This window comes from Staurois parvus, unplaced genomic scaffold, assembly GCF_062004578.1.
Source record: "Staurois parvus isolate SC_StPar_1 unplaced genomic scaffold, SC_StPar_1.0 ptg000353l, whole genome shotgun sequence".
NCBI classification, from domain to species: Eukaryota; Metazoa; Chordata; class Amphibia; order Anura; family Ranidae; genus Staurois; species Staurois parvus.
In genome coordinates this window covers 1,963,597-1,982,674 of record NW_028318149.1, presented here as the reverse complement: position 1 = coordinate 1,982,674, position 19,078 = coordinate 1,963,597, and the positions used below count along the sequence as shown (strand labels likewise).

Genomic DNA, 19,078 nt, shown 5'->3' with positions numbered 1-19,078 from the left:
CATTGGCTCACAATTGATATGATCCAAAAATATTTAGACAGTATAAAGGTGAATAAAGCACCTGGACAGGATGGTATACACCCACTGGTCCTTAAAGAATTGAGCCCTGTCATTTCAAAGCCATTGTTTCTAATTTTTAGGGACTCTTTAATGACTGGCATAGTACCACTGGATTGGCGTAAGGCCAATGTTGTGCCAATATTTAAAAATAGGTCAGAATCTTTACCAAGTAATTATAAACCCGTTAGTTTAACTTTTATAGTTGGGAAGATACTGGAGAGTTTATTAAAAGACCATACAGTTGAGTTCTTGCTGGAAAAATATATTTTAAGCAACAGACAGCATGGATTCATGAAAGACATAAGTTGTCACACAAATCTGAATTCTTTTTATGAGGTGAGCAAAATCTTGGACAGAGAGGTGACGGTGGACGTGGTATACTTGGATTTTGTTAAAGCGTTTGACACAGTTCACCACACATGGCTAATCTGTCAGGTAAAGTCTATGGGCTTGGAAAAATCAGTATGTAAATGGATAGAAAACTGGCTAAAAGATCATATTAAAAGAGTAGTGGTTACTGATTCATATGAATGGTTTAGTGTTGTCAGTGGTGTACCCCAAGGTTCAGTGCTGGGACCCTTACTTTTTAATATATCGTCTTTTTCGCTCCATAAGACGCACTTTTTTCCCCCAAAAAAAGGGGGGAAAATGTGTCAGGGATCCCGGTCCTCGCCGCGGTGCGCGAATCACCCAGGCGCATCAGCGGTCGGGCAGTAGGACTTGGGCGTCCACGGTGGCAATTGCGGCCACGTATGCGCACTCGCGCACACGGGCGCGCGCTTGGCACCAATGACGGTGCAGGGCGCGCTATTTAAACTGGCCAGGCAATGTCCTCATTGCTGCAAGGTCTTGTTCCTGTGTTCCTGTTAGTACGTTTCCTTGTTGACAAACTCTGCCTGTTCTGATTTATGCTGACCCTCTCCTGCTCTGACCCGGGCTTGTCCCTGACCTTTCCTCTGCCTATAGTTACTATTGTTTTGGACCCTCTGTTACTGAACCCGGCGTGTGACCTGACTACTCTTTGCCTGTTGCTTGGTACCGCACCTGTCCCCACTGTTACCGACCTGGCTAGTCTGACCTCGCTCACTCCGAGCAGTCATCCATCCATACCACTCGGATCGGGACCGGTCAGCCCCTTCACAGCAGGCTCATCCCAGGCACATACCCTCAGCGGGACCCCTCTACCATCGCCGGGGGTGCCCAGGGGCACGACCTGGTTCCAGTCTTGCACCAAGTCCATCCCCACCATCAGGGGCTCTGGTGAAAAGGCAGACTGGGACTTAGACTCCGCGTCTTGGAAAATCCCGTGCTGTGGACCACTAGAAATCCCGTTGGGCGGAGCCTGACAAAATGTCAGTGTGTCTTATGGAGCAAATGTAAAGCGGCCGGTCCTGTTTTTCTGCCGCCACCATGTCAGAATACCGGGCCGGCCGCTCAGCTCTTCTCTCCTGCAGGACCTTACCTGTTCCTCGCTCCAGCGCTGCAGTCTTTCCACGGCGGCTTCTGTAACAGCCGGGTGCCCACTGCGCATGCGCGAGAAGCGCTGCGCTTTGTGAATGGTCCGGCATCTTCTGGGACACATGACAGGTCCCAGAAGGCTCCGGGCCATTCACAAAGCGCAGCGCTTCTCGCGCATGCGCAGTGGGAACCCAGCTGTCACAGAAGCCACCGCTGGAAGAAGGAAGGGCAACTCCGTGAAATTCAGGTACCCGTTACCCCTCCCTCCCCAAAGGTCCGCAGTCTCTGGTAATCTCCTTTACTGTCTGCAGTCTCTGGTCATCCCCTCAGTCTCTGGTCATCTGTACTATGTCCACAGTCTCCTGTACTGTGTCCGCAGTCTCTGGTCATCCCCTGTACTGTGTCCGCAGTCTCTGGTCCATCGCCTGTACTGTGTCCGCAGTCTCTGGTCCATCGCCTGTACTGTGTCCGCAGTCTCTGGTCCATCGCCTGTACTGTGTCCGCAGTCTCTGGTCCATCGCCTGTACTGTGTCCGCAGTCTCTGGTCCATCGCCTGTACTGTGTCCGCAGTCTCTGGTCCATCGCCTGTACTGTGTCCGCAGTCTCTGGTCCATCGCCTGTACTGTGTCCGCAGTCTCTGGTCCATCGCCTGTACTGTGTCCGCAGTCTCTGGTCCATCGCCTGTACTGTGTCCGCAGTCTATTGGTTCAGAATATTTTTTTTCTTGTTTTTCTCCTCAAACCTAGGCGCGTCTTATGGAGTGAAAAATACGGTATTTATAAACAGTATAGGGTCTGAGATTAAATTCCCATTTCAGTCTTTGCAGGTGACACCAAGCTATGCAGTGGAATAACGTCCTTACAGGATGTCTCCAACTTACAAACCAACCTCAGTGCTTTGTTTAATTGGGCAGCTATGTGGCAAATAAGGTTTAATGTTGATAAATGTAAAGTTATGCACTTGGGGGGTAGGAATATTCATGCATCATACATACTAAGTAGAGTACAACTGGGGGAATCAATGATGAAGGATCTGGGAGTTCTGGTAGATCAAAAGCTTAATAATGGCATGCAATGCTAAGCTGCGGTTTCTAAAGTGAGCAAAATCCTCTCTTCGATTAAGAGTTATAGACTCCAGAGAGAGATATCATATTACCCCTGTATAAATCATTAGTAAGACCTCACCTAGAATATTCAGTTCAATTTTGGGCACCAATTCACAAAAAGAACATTGGGGAACTGGAGAAAGTACAGAGAAGGGCAACCAAACTGATAAGAGGCATGGAGGAGATCAGCTATGAGGAAAGATTAGAGGAACTGAACTTATTCTCTCTTGAGAAGAGGAGATTAAGGGGGATATGGTCAACATGTATAAATACATCACTGGTTCATATAGTGAACTCGGTGTAGAGTTATTCACCCTGAGGTCATCACAGAGGACAAGGGGCACTCTTTACATTTGGAGGAAAAGAAATGTAATCTCCAAACACGGGAAGGTTTCTTCACAGTGAGAGCTATGTGGAATAGACTCCCTCAAGAGTTGATTCTGGCCAGCTCAGTGGATTGCTTTAAAAAAGGCCTGGATTCTTGCCTAGATACACAGAATATAACTGAATAATATTTATAGGTAAAGTTGATCCAGGGAATATCCGATTTGCCTCTGTGGGGATCAAGAAGGAATTTGTTTCCCTGTAGGAGCAAATTGGATCATGCTTTACTGGGGGTTTTTTTTTTGCCTTCCTCTGGATCAACTGTGGGTATAGGATTATAACTTTTTTTTTTTTTTTTTTTTTATATTGGTTGAACTGGATGGACTTTTATCTTTTTTCAGCCAGACTAACTATGTTGTTTTCTTGTAAGTTTTCTTATTAAAAATTGTCAAGGGTGCTAGACTAGATTAATGCAATTAACATAACACTTCAATGACAATGTTGTATGTGAGGGGTAAAATTTTTTTCATGAAAGTTTCCTCTAGGAATTTTTCCGAATACCATAAATGGGGGAAAATAAATAGATTTACATTTAGAAGAAAGTTTATGTATGGAAGTAGAAATAACAGTATATAGGTTTTTGAAAAAAAAAACACAAACTGATTTTTGAAATTATCTTTAGATGTGTGCAACAAAATTGAGTTTTTCCCCATTCCTAAGACAACTGTTTCTAACTTTTTTTACTTTGCCTCCTGTCAAATTTCAGCTCGCTCTTAAATGGTGTGTGTGCACAAACATGCTGTGTGGTCTTTCAGCTGCCATTATTAGAGTTAATTTTGGAGTTCGTTTAGTGATACACTTCGAAGAACAGTGAGGTGCAATTACAACAGTACTGCTTAAATACAGTGCATATAAAAAGTCTACACACCCCTGTTAAAATGTCATGTTTCTGTGATGTAAAAAAAAATTAGACAAAGATCAATAATTTTAGAACTTTTTCCACCTTTTAATGTGACCTATAAACTGTTCAACTCAACTCCTATTTAACATAATTTTGAATGTGATTGCTTAATTCTGAACACAGCTACATCCCCAGTTGTAAGAGGGTGTGTACACTTATGCAACCACATTATTTTAGTTTTTTGTGTCATCTTCAGGCCTTAAATGATTTTTAAACGCTTGCAAAAAACATCTCTGGCAGCAAAAGGAAGCCCGACACTCCCCTTTCCTGACGAGCACCCAATCGATGCTCATTACACTGCAATGTCTCCCCCCCTGCTAGTCCTCGGGTGCAGTTCTGGAGACAGGGAGCGAGGGGAGGAGATAAACAGCGCAATGTTAAAAATATTAAACATGTAACCACCTCCTGCCCGCCATATTGTAATATGACAGACGCAAGGTGGTTCTCTTGTTCTGGGAGGACCCATTCTAACCGTACATGCGCGGGTCCTGGAGCGCGCAGCGCGGCGATTGGCAGTGCGCTGTGTCCCTCGGACACAGCGGATCACCGACCCACAGAAACAGGCGAAGATGTCAGCTCGGTCATGTGATCAGCTGTGTCCAATCACAGCTGATCACATGTAAACAGGGAAATGTCGGTTATCGGCATTTCTCTCCTCACGAGCTGTCACGCTGACAGCTTGTGAGAAGAAGAGAGCCGGTAATCGGCATTCCTCGGAGGGGACATGTACACAGATCATCGGGGTACTGATGATCAGTGTGCCCTGTTGATCTGTGTAGCCCCATCAGTGCCAGCTGTCAGTGCTCATCCATGCTACCTGCCAGTGCCCATCAGTGCCACATATCAGTGCCCATCTAAGCTTCCTTTCACTGTCACCCATCAGTGCCACCTATCAGTGCCAGTCAGTGCCGCCTATCAGTGCCCGCCAGTGCTGCCTATCAGCACCGCCTGTCAGTGCCATATACAGTGGGGCAAAAAAAATATTTAGTCAGCCACCAATTGTGCAAGTTCTCCCACTTAAAAAGATGAGAGAGGCCTGTAATTGGCATCATAGGTAGACCTCAACTATGAGAGACAAAATGAGAAAGAATATCCAGACAATCACATTGGCTGATTTGGAAAGAATTGATTTGCAAATTATGGTGGAAAATAAGTATTTGGTCCTCTACAAACAAGCAAGATTTCTGGCTCTCACAGACCTGTACCTTCTTTGAGAGGCTCCTCTGTCCAGCACTCATTACCTGTATCAATGGCACCTGTTTGAACTTATCAGTATAAAAGACACCTGTCCACAACCTCAAACAGTCACACTCCAAACTCCACTATGGTGAAGACCAAAGAGCTGTCAAAGGACACCAGAAACAAAATTGTAGACCTGCACCAGGCTGGGAAGACGGAATCTGCAATGGGCAAGCAGCTTGGTGTGAACAAATCAACTGTGGGAGCAATAATTAGAAAATGGAAGACATACAAGACCACTGATAATCTCCCTCGATCTGGGGCTCCACGCTAGATCTCACCCCGTGGGGTCAAAATGATCACAAGAACAGTGAGCAAAAATCTCAGGACCACACGGGGGGACCTAGTGAATGACCTGCAGAGAGCTGGGACCAACGTAACAAAGGCTACCATCAGTAACACACTACGCCGCCAGGGACTCAGATCCTGCAGTGCCAGACGTTTCCCCCTGCTTAAGCCAGTACATGTCCGGGCCCATCTGAAGTTTGCTAGAGAGCATTTGGATGATCCAGAAGAGGATTGGGAGAATGTCATATGGTCAGATGAAACCAAAATAGAACTGTTTGGTAGAAACACAACTCGTCGTGTTTGGAGGAGAGAGAATGCTGAGTTGCATCCAAAGAATACCATACCTACTGTGAAGCATGGGGGTGGCAGCATCATGCTTTGGGGCTGTTTCTCCGCAAAGGGACCAGGACGACTGATCCATGTACAGGACAGAATGAATGGGGCCATGTATCGTGAGATTTTGAGTGCAAACCTCCTTCCATCAGCAAGGGCATTGAAGATGAAACGTGGCTGGGTCTTCCAACATGACAATGATCCCAAACATACCGCCCAGACAACGAAGGAGTAGCTTCGTAAGAAGCATTTCAAGGTCCTGGAGTGGCCTAGCCAGTCTCCAGATCTCAACCTCATAGAAAACCTTTGGAGGGAGTTGAAAGTCTGTGTTGCCCAGCGACAGCCCCAAAACATCACTGCTCTAGAGGAGATCTGCATGGAGGAATGGGCCAACATACCAGCAACAGTGTGTGCCAACCTTGTGAAGACTTACAGGAAACATTTGACCTCTGTCATTGCCAACAAAGGATATATAACAAAGTGTTGAGATGAACTTTTGATATTGACCAAATACTTATTTTCCACCATAATTTGCAAATAAATTCTTTCCAAATCAGCCAATGTGATTGTCTGGATTTTTTTTTTCTCATTTTGTCTCTCATAGTTGAGGTCTACCTATGATGCCAATTACAGGCCTCTATCATCTTTATAAGTGGGAGAACTTGCACAATTGGTGGCTGACTAAATATTTTTTTGCCCCACTATATGAGTGCCACCTATCAGTGCCCATCACTGCAGCCTCATTAGCGCACATCAGTGAAGTAGAAAAATCACTTATTTACAAAATTTTATAACAAAAACTAAGAAAAAACTTTGTTTTTCAAACTTTTCAGTGGTTTTTGGTTTAAGAAAAAATGAAAAACCCAGAGGTAATTAAATACCACCAAAATAAAGCTCTGTCACAAAAAAATAACATTTTTATATGGGTACAGTGTTGCATGACCGCGCAATTGTCATTCAAAGTGCAACAGCGCTGAAAGATGAAAATTGGCCTGGGCAGGAAGGGGGTATAAGTGGTTAAGTCGCCATAAAGCCCCTTTTGTTTTTAAAAGCCCCGGACATTACTTAAAGCAGATTTAAAAACGGTTTTGGTTAAAATGTATTTTTTTTATCAGGACACGTAGATTGGGACACCGATTTAGTCCCTGGACAAGTAGTTTTTTCCAAAAATTCCACACCCTTGGATGCTCTCGCAGTCTGACAGATTTGGAGTGTTTTTGCAAGGAAGAGTAGACAAACCTTGCCAAGTCAATATTTGCCATGCTGATAAACTGATACCCAAAAAGACTGAGTGTTGTAATAAAATCAAAAGGTGCTTGAACAAAGTATAAGTTTAAGGGTGTGCACACTTATTCAACCGTATTCTTTTAGTTTTTTATTTTTTACTTCCCTCCACCTTAAAGATTTCAATTTGTTGTTTAACTGAGTTGTACAGTTTACAGGTCACATTAAAGGTGGAAAAAGTTCTGAAATGATTTATCTTTGTCATTTTTTTTTTACATCACAGAAACCTGATGTACCATTTTATCAGGGGTGTGTAGACTTTTTATATCCACTGTATGTTTAAAGTGGAGCTTCACCCAAAAGGGGAAGTTCCGCTTTAAGGACTACTCCCCTGCTCCCTATTAAGGATTGGCACCTTTGACAGGTACCCACTCCTACTTCCGGTCCGATCGCCTAGGTGACCGGAAGTGGAACATGTCCTCCCTCCCTCCCTGTAGTCTTTTGGGACACATGACAGGTCCCAGAAGACTACAAGACCATTCATGAAGCGCAGCGCTACTCACATCCGGATGCCCACACTGAAGATGCCGGCACCTGGAACACAGGACGGCCGGTGAAACGAGCTGCGGGGACACACACCGAGGGACAGGTAAGTGGCTGTTTTTTAAATGTCAGCAGCTACAGTTTTTGTAGCTGCTTACTTTTATTTTTGACAGGGTGAGTGGAACTCCGCTTTAAAGCTGAAAACTGTAGGCGACAAACTTGGGCAGATCTCATTATGAATGGCTGGCAGTAAAATGTGTCTTTTTTCACTCTAGTTGTATTTTCTGAATCTGACTGCGATTTGACTTGGCTAGTGAAATGAGCTGTATTTATAAAGGTTTGTGTAATATAGGTTTCCTTGCTGGTTTTGAAAAAGTTGATGGGGACATGTAAGATTTATAAAAGCAGTTTATTTTAATCAGAAGTGCTTTCTTTGTGCCTGTTTTTTGTTAACTTCACCGGTCATTTTTCTTTCATTAGGACATACAAATGAAGAGGATGTGGATGAGCAAATTAGAAACTGCAATGAAAGAGTCTTAATAGAAAGAATGGACAGGGAACATGCTGCATTGCTTCGGTAAGCATGCAAGGCTGATCATACACACAGATGTCTCTTCAAACAAGGACATTGAGACCTCAATGTCAATTCCTTCTCGCATCTCAATACCAACAGCACTCTCCAGTTTTCTCTACAACTTTGCTAACAGAATATCTCTAGTTCATAATTGAAATAATCTGCTTCTAATCATTCATTTCCAACATACTGACAGATCTTTGCATGGTAATGAATGCTTGGGCTCATTATCATCTATAGTCCCTATGTAGTCCAGTAGTTCCCTGTTGTTCCAGCTGATACTCCAATCTCTGACATTACTGTAGAACTCTGATCAGCCTCCTTTTTGTTTGTTTGTTTTTTTTTTGTTCATAACTGCTGTTTCTGAAGACTGCTCACTCCTGTACATGTAATTGGCATGCCTTCTCTGAGCTTTGGTATCCCATCTAACAGTACCAGTTAGAGGCTGTTGTAGGTTCTTTATTACACCCTTTCTCATGTTACAGCTTTCTAGCAGTCCTTCGATAGTAATACTAAATCTGTGTAAGGCCTCAGGCACACTTGAGCTCAAACGCTGCTCTTACAGGCATTTGAGCTTTTTTCCCCACCCCCTTCTGCTGCTAAACCTCCCTCCATGTAAACCTATGTGGCCATGCACACTATAGGTGTTTACATGATTTGAGAGGCAGCGAAGCGAAAGGCAGAAAAAAAAACATCACTTGTGCATTCAATAGAGGAGCGTTTTGGCAGAGAAAAATATCTGGCGCGTCTAAATGCATCTAATCATATATTTACACTAGGTGCTTTTTAGCGCTTAAGAGTTTTTTCATTTCAATGGCCAGAATTAATATTCCGCCCAATGAATTAGCACCCAAGGGCTTGACGCACCTAAGCACGCTTAAATGGGTTTTACAAAACATGGCTTAGGAGGATTTGTGCAGCTGCATTTCTCCTGCCAGGAGAAAGATGCTTTTTCCAGCAGGCCTCTGTCATCACAAATATGGTCCACAGGTATGTTACCAGAGGAGAGGCATAGCTTTAAGATCTGATTAGCATAGGGTGTTTGTTGTTGTATAGTATTACTGCATAGTGTTTGTTTTTTCATTACATTGAACTAAACGTTTAACATAGTCATTTATTGCACAGTGTTTCGCAGATGCTATGTAGGGACTGCTAAAGAGCTGTGACAGAAAGGATCAATAATTAGCTTACAAAAGCCTCTTTGCCCAGGTTTTGTTAGGACAACGGTAGGAATTGCAAGGGTCACATTCAAATTGCTGATGTCATATCTGGTGTATTCTGTTACAGAGAAAACAAAGATCTCCCAGACATCTCCCCAATGCATCCAGCAGGATGTGCAGCTATTGGTCTGAGCTCTAATCTGATGGTAACAGGTGGTCCAGCACTTTCAGGACCTTGGACTTCTGATTCTACCTCACATTTGACAACTCATCCATGGCTTTCTAGTGGAGTATTGCCTTGTATGTGGCATGCTGACAATCCCTATGGTAAGTTATTAGAGAATTAAGTTCTAAGGTCTTTCAGTGAATTTGCCTTCATTGATCATATTTCTGATTGCATATAATAGCGTAACATTTGGTGATAGTTTATCAGCAATTTGAACAAGCACAGTGGAAGTCTTAGAAATGTATAAACACTGCTTTTTGTTAGTATCTAAAGTATTCTGAAACCTGCAGACATTCACTCTTACTATCGGTTCACAGTGAATCTGACTTTGAAATCGTGCAACTTCACTTGAAGTAGCAGGATTTCAAAGCCGCATGTCAATTTGCCTTCAGGTATGACTTGGCTGACATCTGTGCCACTTCATTCAGGGAGGCAGTAAAATCAGGTGATGCATGTTTTTATCACCCACCTGAAATATGCAATGGTGGTGGGTGGGGGTAATATGAAATGCTTTGCAGGACAGCAAAAATTATACAGCCTACCGCATTTGGAAGACAGTAACACTGCCAAACCTGACCTATTTGAGCGAATGTGGCATCACCGCAATCGTTTGATTTACGATTGTACTCCAGTATTACAAAAGGAAATGCCCGTTCACCTGGACCATTAAAAAAAAAAAAAAAAAAAAGCATTCAGGAGGTGGCAGTATTACCTCCGTAATGCCTGGTAGCCATTGCTCCACCACTGTATGAAAAACTGTCCACCGCAATCATTTTTCAGAGGGGAGTTAGAGAGTGCCACATGTGTGAATGAGACCTCACAGTGGGGAACCAGCTGAAAATTTCATGCATAGTTGACAAACTTTAGTTTTAGCAATGTTAAAATCGCTGGGTTAAAGGAATCTGTTACATCCATATTTTGGGACAAAACAAGTTGCCAAGCAGACCCGCTTCACCCCCAAACCAAAAGCATGCAGGGTGCTCTTCTCCCAGCAGCAGCTGTCAGTTTTTTGCATGGGTGTGACTGAATAAACTATAAGTCACATCTGCCATTACAGCAGATCGACTTGAATGTTATCATTGGAGCACGAATGTGGTGGTTACCACACTAGTAGTCCATTGACATTTCCCCCAGCTCTCTAGCTGAAAGTGTGTACCTTGGTAAGAACAAGGAGCTGGAGGAAGAGTCTGCAGGAGTGTGTGCACTTCATCTGCAATTTACTGATGCTGGTTGCAATACTCTGCAGACTCGTTTGCAAGAACAAATGCATTTTTTTTTTCTAAAAGGTAGACTTTAGCTTTAACCACATCAATACTGTTATACATATATTTAGCCTTTTACTGAGATGTTCATACCAGCTACTGCCATGATCTTGGTACCATTCTTTTCAGTAGGAGCTTCCCTACAAAGTAAAAGTGATCTGAGTAGCTTTACAGCCACTTGATCACTTTTGCGGGTGGTGGAAGAGGGTCACCTCCCTCCTGCCGGTATTCTTGGGCTCTCCCCTCCCACTGGGGAGCCTGGAGCCAATGCGACCGGTTGCATCGGGTGCAATAGACAGTGAGATGAACCATTGTTCCTCCCGTTCTGTGATGCCAGAAATCAGGAGCGTTGAGGATTTCGTAACTTCTGTTTTTGATTAGATGCTTTGTAGGGCAGAGGAGAGATAGAGGTCCTGTGCTGTACTGAGCATCATCTCTTGTTGTGATAGCAATAAAGTTGATAGATATATATATATATATATATATATATATATATATATATATATATATATATAGATATATATATATCTATATATATAATATTGCTCAGCATAAATGAGTACACCACAACAGATTAGTCAGAAAACCTTCACTATCCTTTCAGAATCAACATTTTCTATATAACGTTATATTACAAAGTACTCCCACAAATGTGGGTCATGGATTTGTTAGTTTGCACACACACAAAGTATTTTTCCTAACAAATTCATTCAGGACCATGTTGCAAAAATTATTACACCTCAATGAAAGTCTTATGCAGGCCATAGATGGGTCGAAAATCGGCCGATTTTCTGATCGTTTGTGGGCTAATTGTTTGGCCGTTTTTCGGTATTTTGGCAGATTTTTTTTATCGGTAAAGTTGGAAAAAGATCGGCCGATTCTGCCGATCGGCCGATTTTCGCGGCAATTATGGGCAAATCGGCCGATCTTTTTACCGATAAAATAATCTGCGCATGAGCAGTGACCTGCAAGAGGAAGACAAAAAGAAGAAGAGGATGAAGAAGAAGAGGAGGATGAAGAAGAGGAAGAAGAAGAGGATGAGGAAGAAGAAGAATTCCAGTCCGGCAAAAAGTGTCCCTGCAGAGAGCTCCGCTATTTCTTTGACAGTTCCTTGACATTTATAGCGGTTGCAACAATGTATCTATTTGTTTCCGAATAAAACCATCTGTATCCTAAATGGATGCAAATAGATACATTGTTGCAACCGCTATAAATGTCAAGGAACTGTCAAAGAAATAGCGGAGCTCTCTGCAGGGACACTTTTTGCCAGCTGTAGACGGGATGAAAATTGGCCGTTTTTTTTTTTTTTACCGTTCCTGGTAACGTCGGCCGCTTGAACGACCGATTTTTCGTTTTTTTAAAGAAAAATCAGCCGGTTTTCTCCCCATCTATGGCCTGCATTAGGAGCAAAGCTAAATTTTAGACAAAATCCTAATCAACAAGAATTCAACTACAGGTGAGTCTAATTCATTAAACAGGTGTCCAGCAGACATTTGATTATAAAAGGGCGTAGAAAACCCCTTCCTATTTCATGCTGTCAGCAATGGTACCACATGGAAGAGAAATGTCACAAGCCCTGAGAAAGAAAATTGTTTCTTTACACAAGAAAGGTGAAAGGCTACTAGAAGATCAGCAAAACTTTACTTATCAGACAGAATACTATAGCAAAAGTGATACAAAAATTTAACAAACATGGAACTGCAACCATCTCACAGAGACGTCCAGGCCATTGACAGAAGTTAACATCTCGACAGGAGCGGTTTCTGATGAGAAGGGTTGAAGAAAATTGCCATGCAAGTTCATTGCAATTAGCCAGAGAAGTAGAAAGCCAAACTGGGATAATTGTTTCCTGTGATACAATACGGCTTACACTGCAGAGGAATAGCATGCATGGGTGCTGTCCACAAAAAAACCTCTCCTATAGCCAATGCACAAAAAAGCCCACCTAGAATTTGCCAGGGCTGAAGAAGACTACTGGGACTCTGTACTCTGGAGTGATGAGACCAAGATGAATGTTTTTGGAACTGATGGCTTCAAAACTGTATGGCGTCGCAAAGGTGATGACTACAAAGAAAAATGCATGGTGCCTACAGTGAAATATGGTGGTGGCAGTGTCCTCCTGTGAGTGCTGCTGGTGTCAGGGAGCTGCATTTCATTGATGGTATCATAAATTCACAGATGTACTGCTCTATATTGAAAGAGAAGATGCTATCATCACTCCGTGCCCTTGGTCGTCATGAACTTTTCCAACATGACAATGATCCAAAACACACATCTAAGACCACTGTTGCATTTCTAAAGAACAGGGTGAAAGTGATCCAGTGGCCAAGTATGTCTCCTGTTTTGAACCCAATCGAACACCTATGGGGAATTATGTTTTTAATTAAGTGTTCTTGCATAGCAAGGAACACTTATTGTTATCTCACATATATATTCTTATTCTTATTCCGTTTCTTATTATAGCCATATTTGCCACGCTAACTCCTCCCACAGTTTTTACACTACAAATACAAGTAATATATCAAAACGTGCGGATTGTTCCCGATCGGATTGCTATTACTTTGTGGAACGTTTCGCCGAATCGTTCAAGAAATATCGCGGTTTTTGCGGCAAAATTTTCCCATAGGAATGCATTGAGCAGCACAGCACAGCTAGAGTGTGCAAAGGAAAAATCAGAAAAATCAGAACATGATTTGTAAACTGCCATCACTCTTTCATTTTCAAGCCCACCTACACATATCTTATATCAAAACATTCAGCTAACCCTGCTGTCACTAAAAATGTTCACGGCTAGGACATATTCCTGATAGTTTTCAGAATATGACCATTTGTTTGCAAATAACCCCTCCCATTGACTTTTTCACATCTCGTTGACCCCTCAACGAGATGTGAAAAAAAAGGGGTCTCGTTGACCCCTCCCATTGACTTGATCACATCTCGTGATCAGCTGTGTCCTACGGACACAGCTGATCACGAGATGTGGTGAAAGGCCGATCCCACCGGCCTTTTACCACGTGATCAGCGGTGTCCAATGACACGCTGATCACAGGAAAATGCAAGTGCCGGTTCTCGGCTGCACTTTCCTCACGCTGTCAGATCGTGAGGAAAGTACTGCCGAGAACCGGCAGTTGTCAGAGCGGGGATCGGCACCGATCATCAGGGCACTGATGATCAGTGCCCTGATGATCGGTGCCCAGCAGTGACCCCCGCAAGTTCCGATCAGCTGTGCGCCCACTAGCCCCGCCCACCCATTCCCAGCAGTGCCCCCACCTGTGCCCAGCAGTGCCCCCACCTGTGCCACTCTGCAGTGCCACCTACCTGTGCCAAGCAGTGCCACCTACATGTGCCCAGCAGTGCCACCCACCTGTGCCCACCCACCTGTGCCCACCAGTGCCACCCACCTGTGCCCACCAGTGCCACCCACCTGTGCCCACCCACCAGTGCTGTCCACCAGTGCCACCCACCAGTGCCACCCACCAGTGCTGCCAGTCAGTGCCACCAGTCAGTGCCCAGGGGTTGTGCCAGTCAGTGCCGCCAGTCAGTGCCCAGAAGTGATGCCAGTCAGTGCCGTCTATCAGTACCCATCATCAGTGTCACCTATCAGTGCCGCCTATCAGTGCTGCATATCAGTGCCGCCTATCCGTGACCCCTAATTAGTGCTGCCTATCAGTGCCCTTTAGTGCTGCCTATCAGTGCCCATCAGTGCCGCCTATCAGTGCCCATCAGTGCCGCCTATCAGTGCCCATCAGTGCCGCCTCATCAACGCAAATCAGTGAAGGAGAAAAAATACCTGTTTGAAAAATTTTATAAAAGAAACAAATAAACTTTTTTTTTTTTTTCAAATTTTTTGCACTTTTTTTAATTTATAGCGCAAAAAGTAAAGCGCCCAGTGGCGATTAAATACCACCAAAAGAAAGCTCTATTTGTGAGAAAAAAATGATCAAAATTTCATATGGGTACAATGTTGCATGACCGCGCAATTGTCAATCAAAGTGCGGCAGCGCTGAAAGCTGAAAATTGGCCTGGTAAGGAAGGGGGTATAAGTGCCTGGTAGGCAAGTGGTTAAATAGCCTGTTTAGAGCAGAGCTCCTCACACACCTGTGACTGACTGAGGTAACAGGTGCAAGCAAAGGTCACTCAGGGGGCAGCTGAGTCACATTAGAGTGAGAAAGCTACAGTGTGAAAGGAAAAATCAGAACATGATTTGTAAACTGCCATAACTATGTCATTATCAAGCCCACCTACACATATCTTATATCAAAACGTTCAGCTAACCCTGCTGTCACTAAAAATGTTCACGGCTAGGACATACTCCTGATAGTTTTCAGAATATGACCATTTGTTTGCAAATCACCCCTCCCATTGACTTTCATTGAAACTCCACTCTAGACACCAGACATTTTAAGGAACGTTTTTAAACTGCGACTGTGCCTTCATTTTTTATCTTTCAGAGACAGACTATACATCAAAATTTAGGTCTTTTTCTTGTGATTGTCACAATATAAACCTTTTCACGGTAGCATTTATACTTTTAAAACTACAAGCGTTTGAAGATGGCAATCGCCAGTGAACTTGCCAAGTTTAAAAAGCCTGTTTAGAACAGACATGTTGACAGTCCTCTCAGAGTGAGTTGTCATAGCAACCCAGCTGTCTCAGCACAGTGAGCCTACTCCGCCCACTCCAGGTGCAGCAACCAAAGGTCACTCAAGAGGCAGATGACTCACCAGGCTGGACTGTGAGCTTCAAAATACAAGCTGAAATGCATTTCTCACTATCAGGCTTGCAATGTGCACTGCTTACATTTCATCAATCATTTGGTAAAGGTTGCTGCAAGAACAATTTACACAATTTCCCCAGAAATTGTAGATTTTCTAGGTGTTCCTTGCTATGCAAGAACACTTAATAAGAATAAGAATATACTTGTGAGATAACAATAAGTGTTCCTTGCTATGCAAGAACACTTAATTATACTTAAATATATGATTTGTGTAAATATATAAAATAAATTAATTTATCAATGTTAAAAAGCAAAAACTATGAATGAAAAATATAAATAAAAAATAAAAAATATTTGCTGTGGGAATGACAGTTCCTTCTGTATAAATGAGATGGTGTTATTATTCAGTCTGGATAAACATAAACATAAAATTAAAATAAAAATAAAAATAAAAATAAAATTAAAATAAAATTAAAATTAAAATAAAAATGAAAATGAAAAAGAAAATAAAAATAAAATTAAAATAAAAATAAAATAAAATTAAAATAAAAATAAAATTAAAATAAAATTAAAATGAAAATGTAAAAGAAAATAAAAATAAAAATAAAATTAAAATAAAATTAAAATAAAATTAAAATTAAAATTAAAATAAAAATGAAAATGAAAATGAAAAAGAAAATAAAAATAAAATTAAAATAAAAATAAACATAAACATAAAATTAAAATTAAAATAAAAATAAAATTAAATTAAAATAAAATTAAAATAAAATTAAAATAAAATTAAAATTAAAATAAAAATGAAAATGAAAAAGAAAATAAAAATAAAATTAAAATAAAAATAAACATAAACATAAAATTAAAATAAAAATAAAATTAAAATTAAAATAAAAATGAAAATGAAAATGAAAAAGAAAATAAAAATAAAATTAAAATAAAAATAAACATAAACATAAAATAAAAATAAAATTAAAATAAAATTAAAATAAAATTAAAATAAAAATGAAAATGAAAATGAAAATGAAAAAGAAAATAAAAATAAAATTAAAATAAAAATAAACATAAACATAAAATTAAAATAAAAATAAAATTAAATTAAAATAAAATTAAAATAAAATTAAAATTAAAATAAAAATGAAAATGAAAATGAAAAAGAAAATAAAAATAAAATTAAAATAAACATAAACATAAACATAAACATAAACATAAACATAAAATTAAAATTAAAATTAAAATTAAAATAAAAATAAAATAAAAATAAAATTAAAATAAAATTAAAATGAAATGAAAATGAAAATGAAAATGAAAATGAAAATGAAAATAAAATTAAAATTAAAATTAAAATAAAAATAAACATAAACATAAAATTAAAATAAAAATTAAATTAAAATAAAATTAAAATAAAATTAAAATAAAATTAAAATTAAAATTAAAATAAAAATGAAAATGAAAATGAAAATGAAAATAAAATTAAAATTAAAATTAAAATAAACATAAAATTAAAATAAAAATAAAATTAAAATAAAATTAAAATAAAATTAAAATAAAATTAAAATTAAAATAAAAATGAAAATGAAAATGAAAAAGAAAATAAAAATAAAATTAAAATAAAAATAAAAATAAACATAAACATAAAATTAAAATAAAAATAAAATTAAAATAAAATTAAAATTAAAATAAAAATGAAAATGAAAAAGAAAATAAAAATAAAATTAAAATAAAAATAAACATAAACATAAAATTAAAATAAAAATAAAATTAAAATAAAATTAAAATAAAATTAAAATTAGAATAAAAATAAAAATGAAAATGAAAAAGAAAATAAAAATAAAATTAAAATTAAAATGAAAATGAAAATGAAAATGAAAAAGAAAATAAAAATAAAATTAAAATAAAAATAAACATAAACATAAAATTAAAATAAAAATAAAATTAAAATAAAATTAAAATAAAATTAAAATTAAAATAAAAATGAAAATGAAAATGAAAAAGAAAATAAAAATAAAATTAAAATAAAAATAAAATTAAAATAAAATTAAAATAAAATGAAAATGAAAATGAAAATGAAAATGAAAAAGAAAATAAAAATAAAATTAAAATAAAAATAAAAATAAACATAAACATAAAATTAAAATAAAAATAAAATTAAAATAAAATTAAAATAAAATTAAAATTAAAATAAAAATGAAAATGAAAATGAAAATGAAAAAGAAAATAAAAATAAAATTAAAATAAAAATAAACATAAACATAAAATTAAAATAAAATTAAAATAAAAATAAAATTAAAATAAAATTAAAATAAAATTAAAATTAAAATAAAAATGAAAATGAAAATGAAAAAGAAAATAAAAATAAAATTAAAATAAAAATAAACATAAACATAAAATTAAAATAAAAATAAAATTAAATTAAAATTAAATTAAAATAAAATTAAAATAAAATTAAAATAAAAATGAAAATGAAAATGAAAATGAAAAAGAAAATAAAAATAAAATAAAAATAAAAATAAACATAAACATAAAATTAAAATAAAAATAAAATTAAATTAAAATTAAATTAAAATAAAATTAAAATAAAATTAAAATAAAAATGAAAATGAAAATGAAAATGAAAATGAAAAAGAAAATAAAAATAAAATTAAAATAAAAATAAACATAAACATAAAATTAAAATAAAAATAAAATTAAATTAAATTAAAATAAAATTAAAATAAAATTAAAATAAAAATGAAAATGAAAAAGAAAATAAAAATAAAATTAAAATAAAAATTAAATTAAATTAAATTAAAATAAAATTAAAATAAAATTAAAATTAAAATAAAAATGAAAATGAAAAAGAAAATAAAAATAAAATTAAAATAAAAATAAAATTAAATTAAAATAAAAATAAAATAAAATTAAAATAAAAATAAAATTAAATTAAAATAAAATAAAATTAAAATAAAAATAAAATAAAAATAAAAATAAAATTAAAATGAAAATGAAAATGAAAATGAAAATGAAAAAGAAAATAAAAATAAAATTAAAATAAAAATAAACATAAACATAAAATAAAAATAAAATTAAAATAAAATTAAAATAAAAATGAAAATGAAAATGAAAATGAAAAAGAAAATAAAAATAAAATTAAAATAAAAATAAACATAAACATAAAATTAAAATAAAAATAAAATTAAATTAAAATAAAATTAAAATAAAATTAAAATTAAAATAAAAATGAAAATGAAAATGAAAATGAAAAAGAAAATAAAAATAAAATTAAAATAAACATAAACATAAACATAAACATAAACATAAACTTAAAATTAAAATAAAAATAAAAATAAAAATAAAAATAAAAATAAAATAAAAATAAAAATAAAAATAAAATTAAAATTAAAATGAAAATGAAAATGAAAATGAAAATAAAATTAAAATTAAAATAAAAATAAACATAAACATAAAATTAAAATAAAAATTAAATTAAAATAAAATTAAAATAAAATTAAAATAAAATTAAAATAAAATTAAAATTAAAATAAAAATGAAAATGAAAATGAAAATGAAAAAGAAAATAAAAATAAAATTAAAATAAAAATAAACATAAACATAAACATAAAATTAAAAT

General features: G+C 36.9%; 1 protein-coding gene across 6 annotated transcripts in view; it reads left to right on the top strand.

Annotated features, from left to right (window-relative positions):
* Nucleotides 1-19,078, top strand: part of TNRC18 (trinucleotide repeat containing 18) — a 454,956-nt gene that overhangs the window by 95,203 nt on the left and 340,675 nt on the right. For all 6 annotated transcript variants that reach the window (XM_089684713.1, XM_089684717.1, XM_089684716.1 and 3 more), the window contains exons 5-6: nt 8,016-8,112; nt 9,397-9,596. In XM_089684713.1, the coding sequence (XP_089540839.1) occupies nt 8,016-8,112; nt 9,397-9,596 (297 nt within the window). The remainder of the gene's footprint in view (nt 1-8,015; nt 8,113-9,396; nt 9,597-19,078) is intronic.